Raw genomic sequence first — 17,697 nt, 5'->3', positions numbered from 1 at the left:
TGCTACATTTCGCCTATGAGACACCATTTTTGGATGGAAAATAACAGTCAGCTGAATTTTGCTAAATGCTACATTTAAGGGTTTTAATGCTTCCATTATTATCTTCTACAGCATCAAAAACACTGGAGAGGAAAGGAAATAATCCTGTCCCACAATTCCTTGTGGCTGCAACTTTTAAAGCTATGTAGCTGAAGCATCTAGTTGTGCTTCTTGAGATTCACATAAATAAAAATGAGGACAGGAGGGTGAGTGTCAGTGGCTTGTGACAATATCTGTCATTTTGCGGCTCTTTCAACCCTATTCTCATTGGGGTGCAGTCGACTTTATTAATTCCTCCTACCAACTTTCTTTAACCTTGTGCTTTCCAGTGAGGTCAAGGGAAGGTTATTGGGAAAGGATAAAAAACATTTTTTTGTGCAACGTCTTTACGGACGTGCGAGCGCAACAACAGGACACAAAAGCAGTGTTTATTCCATTTTGTTTGCTAGAGACCAGCTCCATCACAGAGATGAGGAGGCAGTAAACTATTCCAATCACCAAAATATTTAGGTAGGAATTGTGCAATACTCCAATAGCATCACATCTCTTTGTTAAGGCATGAAGAGGATTGTGGATCCAGGCCAGAACAAGCACAGACTGTCTAGGGGCCAGAGAGTCCCAAAGGCAGCAAAGTCTTTGCAGTGCCCACTTTGTGTCATAAAATACAAAACTCTGGTCCTTAGTCTTAAGAATTTTACTTGTAAAAACAAATAAAAATGATAATATATATCTATAGGTGTAAGGTGCATGCAGATTTTCCTTTGCACCATCACTAGTCTTCTTTAAAACATATGTTTAGCTGTCAATGCAGCTGCTGCAGTTTATTTTCAGTAACTTCTTAAAGAATAGTGTCAGCATCTGGTCATTTCTCAGCATATATGAAAATGACAGTATCATGGGTGCTAACATTGTTATGAGTTCCAGCTACTGTCCCAGACTGAGCTACCTTCACTCATGTTTATGTTTACAGGAAGTGTGATTTCTGTCAGAGTGGCCAGTTGAGAAGACTTTCTGAACATTATTAATTCTATAATTCAGCTTTGTCAGTTTATATTTTCCTGAAGTTTATATTAAACCTTACAAAATTGTTTTATTATTTCATTACAGAACAATATCAATTACAGACAATGACAATCAAGTTTATTATAGAAGTCTTTTGCAATTTCATGACTGCCAACTGGTGGCTGCACACGCGCGCCCTGTAATGTTCGTATACAAGAGACCCATCTACAGGAGGTTTTAGTTTAAGTTTGTTAGCTCTCCTTATTATGAATGGGGGCCACTTACACACCTGTGCCCAGGCCCCCGTTGTGTCATGATCCATCCATGTCAGTGGTGCAGACAGTGTGCAGATAACCTTGCGCTTAGTGTGACCATAAACCATATCCAAACTAAAGATACTGGCTCACTGCCTCTACTGTATTTGTTTTCATTCTGGAGATCCGACCAATCCCCCTTCAGGCTGGGAGGAGACTTGCCCGCCTTCACGATAGACACGCCTCCATGTTCAAGGAACACCGCTTCATACATACACTGTTGTTAGCGACGTAGCCACTACAGCCAATTTCATTCCTGTCATTTCCATCTGCGACCAATTCTCAAAACTTCATTTGTTTGTCCCTACCGGGCGAATGTACGAGTAGCGGTTTGCCGCTGGATCCGGTACACTTGTGTGTCAAGTTGTTGCTGCTGGCAGCCGCTCGAGGTAAGTTAAACTAGTGTTAGCAAGCTAGCCGAGAGACCCTGAAGTAATGGGGGGTGGTTGTTGTGCTAATGTAGCAAGCTGCCACATAACCTTGCCGAGAAGACATAATACCGAACACTACTTGCTCTTCTGTTAAGACCGAAACATCTCGCTGCATTTACGTTTTCAAGGAAAAAATAAGATTTCGGTGGCGGCTACGTTAGCATGCAGGCGTCGACAAGTTAAGTCAAGCTAGTCGCCAATGTGGCTAGCAGCCGTGAATTAGCTGACAGGATCATGATAAGCGAGCTGACCTGACATGTATTTTACTATTAGTTGGTTCTTGCTCCATCAGATTTCATTGCATGTCTCGGACTTGATTTAGACTATTGTTACTAGAAGAGAAACAATTTGTTTGTCAAAAATCCTTTTGCCAAACTTGTCGCTTAATTTGACGGTTATTAGCGTAATGTGCTAGCATGTTAGCTTGCTAATTTTCCTCCTGAGCTAACTACCTAACGTGGCCAAAATTCATAACAGACTACATTATTTATTTTAGCCACCGCGATTTATCGATAGCCAAATATGTCAACCATAGTAACAGATTGGCATTGTCGCGTCGTATATTGCGAGCAGGCTGGGCTGTTTTCTCTTCCATGTCTTGTACCCATCTGCAAGGGTAATGTCAGTTAAGCCCATCTGATGTTTTAGTTGAGAGTCCCGTTTACTGTGGCCTTTCAGCGATAACTTTCCAGTTATAAGCGGATACTCACTGCCTCTCTCTCTGCTACCTAACATGTAGACTGCGTATAACGTGATAACTTGTTTGCCACATAACTCGGCGCAAGGACTGAAGTCAACGTCAGCCATCCGACAAGCGAAAGCGGTCAGCTCGCCGTAAACGGATAGCTCGGTGTTTAGCACAGAGGGGGAGGGGAGAAGGCAGGGCTACAGCGAGCGACAGCGCCTACGTGCCTGAAAAAAATATTGGATTCCAGACAAATGCTCGGTTTTTTTTAACGCCACTGCATTGATTTGGCAGCCTTTTGCTATCTGTTATATTTGCTTCGCGTTTCACCAAAGAATTGTCGAAGCTAGATGTGCGACTGACACGATATCGGCGACAGAAGACCGAGTGCTCAGCCACCATGTTCTCCGAAGACGGTGTTGTAGGGCAGCGAAGCACAATGACTCCCCCTCCCATGACCAAAATACAGTGACGTGTGCTCAGGGACCGTCTCTAAATTACTTTTCTTTGTAAATAGAAAGGGACTGGTGGCAGCTGCAGGACAAACGTCAAATTCGATATTTACATTTTAATTGTGGGTGACATTATCTTAAGTCGTTAAAAAAATAAAACTTAATATAATGAAGGACAAGTTAAGGAGGCTATGATGTCCTGACACAAAGTTCTCATTGGTAACAAATTACAAGACGCAATATATTGAGGGAAACTGATGGCAGAAATGCTTTAAAGTTTTAGTATTTGATTATCGCACAAAGAGCAAAGGCAATTGTTTTTGACATCGGGTGTATTACATCTACACCGAATATTGTGTTATCACTTGTCTTACTGAGTTACATAAATTGTAACTACCATAACCTCATTAAACCTTGTTGCCTATTGAATGATGACCCCTAACCATCACTGACTCCCAAGCTGCTCAACATGGATGTTGAGAAGCAAGTCATAATGAAACATCTTGTCTTTACTTTGTTTCAGTTAAGTAGTTTAATTAATCTGGAAAATATTGCTTTTATCTATATGTCATTCCATTTGTTTAAGAGTCTGTGTTTTAAATAGCATGACTCTCATAGTTGCAGCAGTTTATCATAAGGTCTTGTTAAATGCTTTTTTTTAAAAATCATTATTCTTTGTATTCTTTGCCAAGGATTGTTCCTAACTATGTACAATAAACTGGAAGTATCTAAGTGGAAGCTATGACAAGAGCTGGCAAATGCTAAATAAAGGAGCTTGAGTGCTTCCTTAATTATCTTCTTTAGCATATGAAACTTTAGACCATCCTTTACGGAATTAAAGGTTAGGATTCTGATCCACAAATCTGTGTGGGGGCAACATTCAGTGATGCTCTAATACTTTTATACAATCTTAACTGCGATTCATTTAAATAGATGTGAGGATGAGTGGTTGCCTGAGCAGCCTTGACAAAATATATGCTCACTTCTGTGGCTTTTTCGAATTACCAACCTTGAGAAAGAACAAGATTTTTCTAAAGTTTATGATTATATATCATATAGCCTCCAACATGATAAGTCGCATTGGCCAAAGTACTTTATGTGCTTCTCATAGTTGTGGTTCGATACTCATTGCAGCGCAGTTGTCTTTTCCTTAGACCTCGGGATGCAAAAACTGTGCAATCAAGAGTCTCTGGTTGAAACTTGTCTCTTGATTCACTTGACATCATTGAAGAATTGTCCTAATGATATTTGCAGTTAAGTTGCTGTGTGACTTGTGTGAAAAGTTTTCTTTTTTTTCTTTTAGGTTACATGACACTGAAATACCTTTCACTGCTTCCAGACTGGGCGTATATGTATAAAGACTCTATAGCTGTCAACATGCTTTATAATTGTCATTCTGTGTTTCTCTTCAGCCCCTTTGAGTATGTGTATACAATGAAGAAACATATAGAAGACCAGGAACCAATATTTGCGCCCCAGCAGCAGCAATCACGTCGTCCCCCAGTTCAGGGTATTGCAGAAAACTTGCAGCACCGGGCCCTTGCCCCGGCCCCAACTGTGATAGAGGCAGCCACAGAGAACATGCAGCCCTCAACTGGCATCCAGTATTCTCTCCCCCAGGGCTACCAGGTAATGATGGTGTCATTGCTTTTGGCTGCAGGGGTTCGTATATTTAGCAGGGTCCTACATCAATTTCTATCATGTAAAAGTCAGATTGCAAAAAAGCTAATATTTATTCTTTGTGTTTGTAATATTCCAGAGTTCTGTAACCCTGCTGAAGAAATTGTCGTCTTTGTGTGTATCCTCTGCAGAGATCCTAAACTTCTCCTGTATTTTCTCCTAAAAAGGTGCCTACAATGCCACAGAGCTCAAGTGGACATGGACACAATAATGTTGCACCTCATGTTGGTCCCCATGCACACAGTCTAGCAGTTCAGTCTCAGGGCCCTGCAGTTCTCCAAGGTCATGTTCATCCACCTGTTGCCATGACTTCAACTCAAGGACAGCAGCAGCAGTTTCAGCGGCTGAAGGTACGAGTGTTTTTAAATGTGTCGACATGTGATAAAGAAACAAAGATAATGATTTATTTCACACGGGATGAGCAGAATGTTTGGCTGAGCAGCAGCACCAAGTGATCTATACGTGTTACTTTGCTTGTAAGGGATACAGAACGTGCTGTTTGGGTGGGGCCTTCCAATAATGTTTCACTCTTTACCTTCTAGGTAGAAGATGCCCTGTCCTATCTGGATCAAGTGAAATTGCAGTTTGGGAATCAGCCCCAAGTTTATAATGATTTCCTTGATATTATGAAAGAGTTCAAATCACAAAGGTGAGTTCTGTTTTATTGTTTGTTTTCTCAACAGTTAAAGAAAGTCCTTGAATAGTATTTCCATGTATCACATTTCAACATGCACAACAACATATTGTATGGACCCAGTTGCTAGTTCCTCAGATACTGAAGTACCATCATTATTTTGTTTCTACAGCATAGACACTCCTGGGGTCATCAACCGTGTGTCCCAGCTCTTTAAGGGCCACCCAGACCTCATTATGGGTTTTAACACCTTCCTGCCACCAGGATATAAGATTGAGGTTCAAACCAATGATCTCGTCAACGTTACCACGCCAGGCCAGATCCACTACATCACCCCACATGGTATTTCTGTTCAGAACATACCAGCAAATGGGGCTTCCAGCCAAACCTCCAGCCACCACCAGCACCAGAGTCTGCCTCAGCCTGGCCCGCACAGCAACACAACCCCATCCGTCGCCGCTCAACCTAATCAGAACAAAACCAGCAAGGTGGAATATATCGACCACTTAACTGAATAAAGTAAGCAGGAGAGGAAAGTGTTATAACAAGCTTGTGCACTGTTGTTTCTCCCAACAGCCTGTTCAATCTCCGGCCCATACACCCACCAGCCAGCCCAATCCATCCATCCCTTCTTATGCGTCACCTCGCTCACCTTCCGTTCAGTCCCACACTCCAGTCAGCAGCACGCCATCCAGTGGGCCACCCCCCCAGAACAACCAACCAGTGGAGTTCAACCATGCTATTAATTATGTCAACAAGATCAAGAACCGCTTTCAGGGTCAGCCAGACATCTACAAAGCGTTCCTGGAAATTTTGCACACATACCAGGTAAGAAAATGCACACAAGTGCAAAAGTTGTTTTTGGCTTTCCAGAATAAATAGCACTTTTTATTCTCAGAATAAAACGTTTTTACCTGATATCAGAAAGACAATAGAAAATGCCCACTGTTAAAGTCTACTACTCTGTTTGAATTCTAATACTCCAGAAGGAACAACGAAATGCTAAAGAGGCCGGTGGTAATTACACCCCAGCACTCACTGAGCAGGAAGTCTACACTCAAGTGGCAAGACTTTTCAAGAACCAAGAGGACCTGCTCTCAGAGTTTGGACAGTTTCTGCCTGATGCAAACAGCTCAGTGGTGAGTCTCGGAATGCAAATTCAGGTGGGCTTTATTAGACGTTTTATTCACTGCAAAAGAAGTCTTAATTTGTAACATCTATTTTCATTAGTGGCGAGTTTCACTGCAAATACACAGACGTATGGGTAGGGCTTAATGCAGCTGTGTTAAAACTCTTTTCCCCCTGAATAACTCCATTTGTGGTCAGAATCATACATCATGCTGCTGGAAATTTAAAATGATCCCCTCCAAATTTGTTGTTCTGGTGGATATGTTCATGGAGATTTGTTCGGTGATACTAGCAAACAAAATATGAGTGATTTTTGCCAGGTTTTTGGGATTGAATATAAATCAACATATTTGAGCCAGTTGTATCTACCCAGTCACATGTTTCCTATATTCATATACAAATGCCTTCACTGGCTCTGATTTTGCTTGTCCAGACTGTTGTTGTTTACACACATTTTCTGTGATTCCTCTTGCTAGTTCAGTTCCTTCCTTTTTGTGTGATTGTGATGTGTTCTGCGTTTTTTTAGCTTCTTGGTAAGACGACACCAGACCGAGCAGAGTCAGTCAGTAATGATCATCGTTTGACAGTAAAGAGACCCTTAATGAACAACAAACAGAGGTCGAGTCAGAATGGCCTGCCAATCAGAAGACCATCTGGGGTGGGCTCCACACCGCCTATCAGGGTATGCTACACACCTCTCTACATGCCGATTCTGCATATATTCGGCTGTTCTTGTTGCTTTTTTTTGTATGTGAATTAGATAAAACTATATTTTAAAAGACTGAGCAAATGTGCTTCCAAAGCATCTATGTTGTACTTCCGTCAGAATGACCGCAAAGTTGAGTCAGTACTTCTCTTGAATAGTTTCAAGAGAAAAATTGGAACATTTGAATGTGGCACATGAGGTCATTAAGCTCCACGTACACCTCAGAATAGTAAATAACATTTTTTTTAAGCCTCTCTCTGCTAAACAGTACATTTTAACATGCATGTGAGATGTTTTTAATGTGTTACAAAGCGTATCGTGAGTAAAAATCTAAATGTGGGCGGGGCCTATTATTATTGTCATCCAGTACATTACATCCAATGAGCTGGACCAAGCCATCGTAAGACCAGAGATCTTAAGAGCCTTTTTTTCTTCCTCCTTTGACAAAAACCTCAAGATCTACAAATTTAGGAACACCGAGAAGTTTTTAAAGGGATTAATAATTGCTAGAGTGGGACTGTAAAATGAAACACTTGCGTACCTGCAACAATCTGAACTTTGTCATTTCTAAATACCTGTGCAGAAGAAACCCAAAATCATGGGGAAGGACCATGGCATGACTGAAGTCGGCAAACTCAGCACCAGCACCGAAACTATGTTCTTTGAGAAGGTCAGTTTTACTAGATTCAGTATTGTTTGACAATTAAGTCTTTCAAAAAGATATGACAGTGATTATTAGATATTTCTTTGTATATTATAAGATATTATTTATATGACCAAATCGCTTCAAGGGAAAGTTGATGAACTCTGCTTTGTTTCATTACTGAAAAAGGTGAAAAAAGCTCTACGGAGCTCTGAAGCATATGACAACTTCCTGCGGTGTCTTCACATCTTCAACCAGGAAGTTATTTCTCGCACTGAGCTGGTCCAGTTAGTTATCCCATTTCTTGGGTAAGTCGGTACCGGCTGGACAGCATAACTCCACATGAATACTAATACTAAGTAATTTTTCTATATCTCAGTAAGTCAGGATCAATACTTGAAATGTATTTTTAGAACTTCTCTTCAAATGCTTCTGTTGTACTTATATTTAACTTTTAACAAATCTCATTGTTTTGATGCAGAACATGATGATTTTGATTGATTTGTGATCACTAAATAATGTGAACTACAGTGTCCACTCGAACCACACTGTTAACTTTGCATTTCAAATATATTGTGGAACGATCAACAGGAAATTCCCAGAGCTTTTTAAGTGGTTTAAAAACTTCCTGGGATACAGAGAGTCCAGTCATGGGGAGTCGAGCCACGCAGAGAGTTTACCCAAGGAGCGCTCTACAGAGGGCATTGCCATGGAGATTGACTACGCCTCCTGCAAGAGGCTGGGGTCCAGCTACAGAGCACTACCGAAGAGCTACCAGCAGCCCAAGTGCACAGGAAGAACACCACTGTGTAGAGAGGTTAGCATTATTTGGCATTGTTTGGCAATACATTTTTTTATTTTTATTTTGTTTTTACGACTCAGTAATATATATTAAATCTAAAATTGTTTTCATTGTGGCAACAAGGCAACTCTCTGAATTGATAATGCCATATCGGGCTGGTTATGCTGTATTTACAGTGTATTCACAGCTGTATTTATTGCATTACTTGATTTCTTGCCTTTTGTTTTATGGTACTGTCAATTTTGAAAAATTCAATTTGAATTCTTGGCAGGTAATTTAGATTAAACTGAACGCCCTGTTGTTGTAGGTTTTGAATGACACATGGGTGTCCTTTCCATCGTGGTCTGAGGACTCCACATTTGTGAGCTCAAAGAAGAATCAATACGAGGAGCACATTTACAGATGCGAGGATGAGCGCTTTGAGGTGAGGAATATGCAGCTCAGTTATTCTGATGTGTTTGATGAAACCCTGACACAGGTAATGAAACCTAGATGAACCCATTAATCAATGATTTCACTGTGACTGCATCCCATGTAGCTGGATGTTGTGTTGGAAAGCAACCTTGCCACGATACGAGTCCTGGAAACGGTGCAAAGAAGGCTGTCTCGCATGTCCGCTGAAGAGCAGGTGCGCTTCAAGCTGGACAACACAATAGGTGGCTCCTCAGAGGTCATTCACCGCAAAGCCATTCAGAGGATATACGGAGACAAAGCCCACGACATCATTGACGGGCTCAAGAAGAACCCTGCCGTGTCTGTCCCCATTGTGCTGAAAAGGTGACGATCTGATTTTTCAGTTTCTGGACTGCCTCTAATAGGCTCATTGCAGTTTTTCTTACAATTTAAAATTCGAGTTCTGCCTACTCAAAGACTTTAAATACTGTTTCAGATTAAAAATGAAGGAGGAGGAGTGGAGAGAAGCCCAGAGAGGCTTCAACAAAATCTGGCGGGAGCAGAATGAAAAGTATTACCTGAAGTCACTTGACCATCAAGGCATCAACTTCAAGCAGAATGACACCAAAGTGTTGCGCTCCAAGACTTTGCTCAACGAAATTGAGATGCTATATGATGACGTAAGGGAGCATCTTTTCTTGACAATAACTTTATCGATTTTTAAATATTGATAATGATTAGAGATGATGTGGAATGTGGAAGTTCAGGGTTTATAGAAGATAGTTACGATAACATTAATTTATATTTGGTGGGGGGGTTCATTGCATTGTTCACTGATATATTTTGCCTCCGAAATCAAAAGATCTAGCTTTCTACAGCAAGTTTTAGTTCATATTTTTAAGCTGGTAATAACACCTGGATCATCACCAGATCTTTTAACAAGATGAATAACTCAATCTTATCTACTCTTGTCCGTGTCCTGTAGCGCCAGGAGCGAGCCTCGGAGGACACTGCTACACTGCCACCAAGTGGCCCCCACATGACCCTGACCTATGATGACAGGCAAATTCTCGAGGATGCTGCTGCCCTCATCATCCATCACGTCAAAAGACAAGTGGGCATCCAGAAAGAAGACAAGTTCAAGATCAAACAGATAATCCACCACTTCATCCCTGACCTCCTATTTTCACGACGTGGTGAGCTCTCTGACTTGGAGGAGGAGGAAGAAGAAGAAGAAGAAGAAGAGGAGGAGGAGGAAGAAGATATGGAGGCGAATCAAGATGGCCTCAAGAAGCACAATGGCCTCCCAGGCAGCAGCCCCTCAAAGTCCAAGCTCCTGTTTAATAACACGGCAGCTCAGAAGCTGCGGGGCACAGATGATGTCTATAACTTGTTCTTCCTGAACAACAACTGGTATGTCTTCCTTCGTCTTCACCACATCCTCTGTTCTCGTTTGCTGCGAATTTATGGCCAAGCTGAGAAGCAAATTGAGGAGGATACCCGTGAGCGAGAGTGGGAAAGAGAAGTTTTGGGGCTCAAAAGGGAGAAAAATGAAAATCCATCAATCCAGCTGAAGATCAAGGAGCCAAGTAAGTGAGAAATTTAGTTGAATATTAACTGAAGTCTTACAAGTCACTTTGTTAGGCATACTTTTTCAATCAGGTAAACAACTGTTGTAAGAATTCTACTCCTTTGAAGCTTCTTCTTTTTCGGTGTTTGTTGACGTGAAAAAGAGGATGAAAGTTTCTCAAATCTTCACTAACTTTGATTGAGTCTTGGGCACGTTCTTCCTGCCCGTGTAACTCAACACATGTTCTGTTTTCTTTCTCCAGTGGATGTTGATGTAGAGGACTATTATTCGGTGTTTCTGGAAATGATGCGAAATCTTTTGGACGGAAACATGGAGCCAGCTCAATACGAGGACTCCCTGAGGGAAATGTTCACTATCCATGCCTACGTTGCCTTCACCATGGATAAATTGATCCAGAGCATTGTCCGACAGGTCAGCATATTCAAGATTACATCATTAGCTGCGCAGAAACTCTGCAGAGCACTTAATTTCTGCTTTCTGTGTACTTCAGATCTTTAGATCTGTCTATGATGCTCAAACAAACTTTCATTCGCTAAGAAAACAAATTTAATTTGCTCATCTTCAGTTCACCAGAATGCTGCCGTCACTTAGTCTTTGTGCTGCTGTGCACACATCGGTTGCACTCTAAAACTCCTTCTTTTACAGCTCCAACACCTTGTTTCTGATGATGTATGTGTGCGTGTGATGGACATGTACCTGAGTGAAAGTGCCAGTAAAGCCACAGGGGGCACACTGTCCACACAAACATCCAGGGCCACTGCAGAGGGGGCCTACCAGCGCAAAGCAGAGCCGCTTATGTCCGACGATAACTGCTTCAAGGTACCAAAAGCCGATAAGAATAACTTCTCTGAGCACCGTGTCCATGGGCGTTGTCCTGATTTCTTGTGTTTTGCCCAGGTGATGTTTATAAAGAACCGAGGATCTGTCAGTGTTGCCATGGAGCTGCTGGACACAGAAGAAGAGAACTCTGATGAGCCAGCAGATGCAGAAGTAAGAATCATTTAAGTCCAGTTCATACACTAACTCAGCTGTTTATCAAGTAGACCTGCTACAAACATGACTGTTGCATTGATTCATAGGATAATATATTTCGTCCACCCAGAATGGACATCGGTGGGTATGGCACCAAACCAGTTGATAAGTTGATAGTTGATTACAGATTTAGGTCAGGTGGAATATTCACTGGTTCCAGCTGCTGGAATGTGAGCATGAGCTGTTGTGGTGTGCTCTTTGTGAATGTAAAGAGATTTTAATTGTGTTGTGGAGAGGTGGAACAGACCCGGTGATCAACATGTTATATGAATACCGAGAGGTACAGAAAACATGTCTGCAGAGGAGAATAAAGCTTGTTCCGATGTTTTCAGGAAATCCTATTAGAGTTAAAGAATACTGCGTTAGTAAATGTTAATGTTAGATGGAGCAACAGTTTAAAGATGTATTTATTTTTAACAGCCATAATAATCTGTGATGTGACACTGGGAACAAAGGGGAAGTATTCCAGATCTGAAGCTGACATTTCCCAGTCTACTAATATAAAGTCCAAAGGTGTGTCTAAAGAACATTATACATGCTTTTCTTATTTCTGTCCTCCACAGAGGTGGTCAGACTACGTGGGAAGGTACCTGAACTCAGACTCTGCATCCCCTGAGCTACGTGAGCATTTGGCCAAGAAGCCAGTGTTTCTTCCCAGGTGAGACTCCAGCCATGTCTCCCTCTTGTCTGCACACTTTAAACTGTGTTCTGAGGCCACTCCACTGTTGAGAAGCCAAACCAGCTGCCAAATACAACTAATTTTGAGAAACAAAAACGGAGGCACTCAAAAGCCTGACTTGGAAAGACCAACTTAAAAGGCTTTAGGCAGGTAGGAGTGTACAAGGCGGTCACAGTGAAGTGTTTGCAGTGTCTGTACCACCCCAGGCACACCTTTCGGGTTTCTGACCTCCGCCTCGTATAGAAGATAGCACTTTACATGGTCGTCTTTTTAAAATCTAATTTATTTATTCAATGATTCAGTTCCTTTTTAAATGGGAATTTTATTTATCATTAGTGAGGTTATTTTATGGTGGTTTTGGCTTGATTGTGAGTTTAGAATTTGCGTCTTTGCAAACAACTGAAAAGAAATAATGGGTTTAATTATTCACTTTGTATTGCATTTAAGTAATGATTTCCATTGTGTAACATAGGAACGAAGGTCACTGAATGCACAAACTTAAAAAAAAAAAACAAATGGGTTCCAGCTTTTTGTTATTTAATTTTTCTTAAATCCCTTTTGATCTGACTGAAGATCGTGTGCAGGTCCTGAGAGACTTTATAAGAAGAGGGGAGGGAAGTCATGGTTTCTCTTTTGTACCTTGTCATGCCCCTTGTTTGTGATTGTATTCAGATCAGAGGTGCTGTATGTGACTTAATCACTGTTTGCAACTTTAAATGTGTAAATGTCCACTTGTTTAAGTCTATTATAGTCTATTATACTCTGTGTCATGTTTGTGATAATTTTCAGTGGAAACAGTGCACACCCGTAGCAACTTTTTGTTGTTGGTGATGTTTTTTTTTTTTTGTTGTTTTTTTGCACTGATGGAGATCAGTGCTCATAGGTTGCTTTTTTTGCTTTTGTTTTTTTTTCTTAAACTTTGGTCAAGCACATTATCTGCAACACTTGTACAGAGGAGTAGGCTTTGTAAATAAAACGATTGTCTAAATTGTATATTCACATGTCAGTGTGCTTCTTTCCTGACACCTCGGAGCTGAGGCGTGGTTTTGTCCACTTTGTCTTCAAACTACAGTGAATGTTGTTCTGTTTATTGAGTTGTTTCATTGAGATGGCTGTCCATTACCATAAACATTTCAAAAGTCTTTTTATTTAAAAAAAACAATAAAAAAACAAACAAATAGTACCTCATAGTTTTATCTTACTTAACCTGCTGCATAAATCTGGTACCTGTGTGATTTATCAGTGGGCCCTATCACATCTTATTTATTTAGTTGTTTTTTTTTCCCCTTTTCATCAAATCTATGAGAGATCAGCAGCACAAGAGGTCAAAAGAATTGGCTGCTCATTGCATAAATCGTCAGTGGCAGTGAAATTTCAGCAGTTTCTTTTCCAGTTGTGTTGGGTCTTCATCCTCATGATCATAACCTTCAGTGCATTGGTGGTGAAAGTATGTACACATCCAAGTATCGTCAGCTCACATTTTTAAATTGGTATCTGGTCAGGTAGAAATTTTCTCTTCAACAGCCTTTACTTGAAATTGGCCTCACTGCCATGTCTTTTAAGTGGAGCCCTGAATGAAAAAAACAAACAAACAAACAAAAAAGCTTCATGGCTTCAGTCCTCGCTCACCTATACCCTCAGTGGTAAGTACACATTTAAAACTTTCATTCAGGTGGGGTGAATGATTGCAATTGTGTTACCTGCACAAAATCGGGATCAATCGAAAAAGTGATTTGCCAGTTATTTAGATCCGGAGAATGTGGTTGCGCAACGGAAGTGCAGAAATATTCCAACTGCTGCCTCTGCTGCTCTTATAGATCTACATATACCATGAATGATTTGACACCCTAACAATTATCCCTGTTACTTGGTGAGTTTGAATGCATGGGTTTCAAATTAATCATTTAAAGGGACAGTTATCTCAAATTTGACTTTAAAGTTTTCAAGTTTGCCTGTTGTCATTTGTATTGTGACTGACCACATGCCTTGTGCTTTAAAGTTGCACAATACATAGTGTCAAAATACCATCAAAATGGTAAAGTTAAGTTAAATTTCCTTGCAATCGTGTGCAGTTTGTTTGCCTTTTTTTTTTTTTTTTGGGATCATTAAGTGTTACTCATAGCTGTAAATTTCTTCTGGCTTTCAGGAATTTGAGACGGATAAGAAAGTGCCAGAGAGGATGGGAGCAGCTGCAGCAGGAGAGAATTACCAAGGGCTCCTCGAACAACTCGCACGATGGCAACGGTGAACTAAAGATGGAGTGCATGTTCAAGCTGAACTCCTACAAGATGGTTTATGTCTGCAAGTCAGAGGACTATATGTACAGACACACAGCGCTCACACGAGCTCATCAGGTCAGTGCAGGATGCTGTTGTTATTTACTTACCATAGATTAAGATATACCATAGACTTCCCAGATAGCAAAACTCTTTTGGCCCATATCCGGCCCACACCTGACATGTTCATCCGGCCCACATACGGCATGGAATGATGGCACTTGGGCGGTCCGCTCACGTTTGCCAGAAGTGGGCCACAACCAAGCCATCACAATGCCAGATGTCAGCCAAAATAAACCAGCACTCAACCGGATGTGGGCCACTGTACACTTTAATTCTGGCCAGAACTGGTTTACACACTATGACCTTGACTAACCTGCACACTTGGGGAGTCACAACCATGATAAAATGGTATGTCAAATATGAAAACACAGAATGGTCTCAATTTGTGGCTACATGCCATTATGGTAACCCCAGATACCGTTTGAGTGGTGGCATGCAGTGGGACTCATCTTGGGGTCCAAGATGAGGAAACTGAAGAAATGACCAATCACGAGAAGTGGGTGTGATTTTTTTTTTTTTTTTTTTTTTTTTTTTTTTTCTATTTTAATTTTTTATTTTAAAACATATTGGCAAAAAAGGAAAAAGAGTTGGCGACCTACAAGAATCCAAATCCGTCTTCCGTCCCTTTAAGAAATACACAAACAAACAAATTTAGTTGATTCAGTAAAGTATATTCAGTATATGGTGGCAGTGAAGTGTAAAACACAAAACCTCATCAGGATAAACAAAAAAGGCTGTGTGAAATTATATAAAGTTATTATAATATTGTGTTGATGCCTTACAAAACTTCAAAACCTAGTCTGTTTTTAATTACAAATTAAAGGAGAACTCCGGTATTTTCAACATTAAGCCTCTTTTCTGAGTCGTCTGCAATGTTTTAGAACCCCCCCTCACCGCTTTTTTGATGTTTACTGCTGTCTCTGGTATTTGCCTAATTTTGATTCTTCTCAACCTGCTTCAGAACGGCTAGTCATGCGCATGTCCAAAAAGGTCTGTAAAAGCACAATAAACGTCCGTTTTCAAAATCATCAACTCACCGGAGTGGTTACTGGTGTGCACTGGTAATCCATATCAAATTTCGTTGCGAAAAGTTGCTTCTGTCGTGTTTTATTTGACATTTTGTACTGGATGTTCGTTGATATTACTCCGCCACCGCTAAGAAAATAGTGCGAGCATGAACGAGCCGCCAAATATTGAATTTGAATAGGTTCAGTAATTGAGCTGAAAATCTAAAGAGAATAAAAAGTGTCTGCGCTGACAACGAATCAGTTACAGAAGCATAACATTTGAACATCGTAGAACCTGACTGATATGAGACTTTTGAGACGATAATGGTTTTTGAGGGGAAAGGCTCAGAGATTCCTTTTACAGTGGCAAATATATATTTTTTGGGAGGAAAAAATAGACCTTTTTCTAGATGCATTTTGCTCCAAAGTGACTATGCAAGAGGCTGCTTTTTCAAACACGGCTTTATTAAAGAATATTTAACATTATAGATTAACAACCACTTTTGGAAATCTGCAGTTAGAATAGATGACTTATATGAAGCTAAAACGGGTACACTGTGTGTGCAGTAACAGTCCTTTGAATCATTTGTATCAAGTTCACCTCAAAGTGAGAGCACATTTCTACACTCGACAACCGCATTACAGTCCCTGAAAAAGTAGTCCCATACCTTACTGCGTGTCTTTGTCAGCCATTTGTAGAAGGCAGAGAAAATAACTAATCTTATATTTTCTGTGAAATGTGTTTGTATTGCTGCTCCAAATTTTTTTTATCAATATTTCCCTCTGAAATATAGTGATTTTATTTATTTACAATACTTTTACCCCCCTGAACACAGCAGTTAATGAACAATCACTGCCTCTGTTTGTTTGTGTGTGTGTGTAACTGTGTGACTGGTGTTTTTAACACCAAAGTCACATATTTAATGCAAAAAAAACAAACCAATTAAGGCTTTTTTTTTCTTCTTTTTTTTTTGGTAAATATGTTTTATTGATTTTCTTGAAATTTTTACCCCACAAGAATACAGCACATGTACATGTTATTTCCATTTACACAGTCATCTCCAAAACACAGGGTACAATGTTCATCAGTTACATTGGCCAATTGAGTTCACTCTATCCTTCTTACCCCACCCCCCACCCATAGGGCTACAGGTTCCCAAACACACTCAATTTACTTAAAGCTGCGGTCGGCAACTTTTTTTTTGTCATATTAGCTTGAACTGTCATGGGATTCTGGAAGTAGAATATTAAATAGGCTGTTTAGGAAAAATAACGAAATCTGTAGCTTCCTCTGAAGCTTGTAATCATGCTTACAAAAACCGAGCGCTCCCTGCTTTTTTTAACCAATCAAGTTAGGGTGGAGGAATCCTACCTGTCAATCACAGCTTGTGCACACGCTGCTGAGCGTGAGTCTGCCCCAGCTTGTGTGCGCGCACACTGGTGTGAACTCACGTGCACAACCTCGTCCACAGAGGGGGAGGGGTTTGGGGGGCGATTCGGAGCTTGTTAGAGGTTGGGGGAGGGACCTGAAAGTTGTGTCAGTTTGAATTTTCCGACTTTAGACTCGCAATTTTGAAAACCAAGCATCTTGCAAGGAGTGAAAGCTATGACTAAATAAACTTTAGTTGGTAGGGCAGCTGGAGATTCCTTAGATGTTACACCAAAGAGGGCACAAATCGGGTCGGGATCTAATCGGGTTTCAAACATCTCACTGAGAGCTTTAAAGATACTTGTCCAAAAGGTCGTTTACTTGCTGTTTTTTGATGACACAAATGCGACTTGTTACATTTATGTAAATGCAAGTCATTTTCCAATAAATTCCTGATTTATTTATTTATTTATTTTCTTTTTATATATAACTACACCATCTTCTGATTTAAAAACGCCATCATGCTTCCTTAGACTTTCCCCAGTTAACGGTGTAAAAAGTCTGAAAGGAGCTTATTTGGTATTTTTGATTCCCGTCACCTGGATTAAAAAAAAGTGCTCTCGGAACGTAAGACTTGCACTAATTTATTGAAAAAGAGCATGATGTGGCATATATTTTTTTGTTTTTCACCAAAAAACACTGGCTCAAATTCCTTTAGATAGTGTCAGAAACGTAACAATTATATTGGATTATGGCAGAGATGCCTGCCGA

General features: G+C 40.5%; 1 protein-coding gene across 3 annotated transcripts in view; it reads left to right on the top strand.

The window, feature by feature from the left end:
- Window positions 1-1,543: 1,543 nt before the first annotated feature.
- The window catches only part of LOC142380388 (paired amphipathic helix protein Sin3a-like), an 18,604-nt gene continuing 2,450 nt past the window's right edge, over window positions 1,544-17,697 (top strand). The window contains exons 1-21 of one of the 3 annotated variants that reach the window (XM_075466231.1): window positions 1,544-1,744; window positions 4,336-4,552; window positions 4,771-4,953; window positions 5,146-5,252; window positions 5,410-5,725; window positions 5,814-6,065; window positions 6,224-6,400; window positions 6,892-7,047; window positions 7,655-7,741; window positions 7,904-8,022; window positions 8,306-8,531; window positions 8,824-8,940; window positions 9,055-9,293; window positions 9,406-9,589; window positions 9,895-10,498; window positions 10,742-10,911; window positions 11,146-11,319; window positions 11,398-11,490; window positions 12,096-12,190; window positions 14,029-14,081; window positions 14,358-14,427. In XM_075466231.1, coding sequence (XP_075322346.1) covers window positions 4,358-4,552; window positions 4,771-4,953; window positions 5,146-5,252; window positions 5,410-5,725; window positions 5,814-6,065; window positions 6,224-6,400; window positions 6,892-7,047; window positions 7,655-7,741; window positions 7,904-8,022; window positions 8,306-8,531; window positions 8,824-8,940; window positions 9,055-9,293; window positions 9,406-9,589; window positions 9,895-10,498; window positions 10,742-10,911; window positions 11,146-11,319; window positions 11,398-11,490; window positions 12,096-12,190; window positions 14,029-14,062 — 3,528 coding nt within the window. In that variant the 5' untranslated portion in view covers window positions 1,544-1,744; window positions 4,336-4,357 and the 3' untranslated portion in view covers window positions 14,063-14,081; window positions 14,358-14,427. Of the gene's footprint in view, window positions 1,745-4,335; window positions 4,553-4,770; window positions 4,954-5,145; window positions 5,253-5,409; window positions 5,726-5,813; window positions 6,066-6,223; window positions 6,401-6,891; window positions 7,048-7,654; window positions 7,742-7,903; window positions 8,023-8,305; window positions 8,532-8,823; window positions 8,941-9,054; window positions 9,294-9,405; window positions 9,590-9,894; window positions 10,499-10,741; window positions 10,912-11,145; window positions 11,320-11,397; window positions 11,491-12,095; window positions 12,191-14,028; window positions 14,082-14,357; window positions 14,566-17,697 lie in introns of those variants that run through there. The other 2 variants (XM_075466223.1, XM_075466215.1) reach the window with 2 other exon arrangements.

This window comes from Odontesthes bonariensis, chromosome 1, assembly GCF_027942865.1.
Source record: "Odontesthes bonariensis isolate fOdoBon6 chromosome 1, fOdoBon6.hap1, whole genome shotgun sequence".
Lineage (NCBI taxonomy): Eukaryota > Metazoa > Chordata > Actinopteri > Atheriniformes > Atherinopsidae > Odontesthes > Odontesthes bonariensis.
Note: the sequence above shows the minus strand (reverse complement) of the source record. Positions and strands in the feature narration are given on the sequence as shown.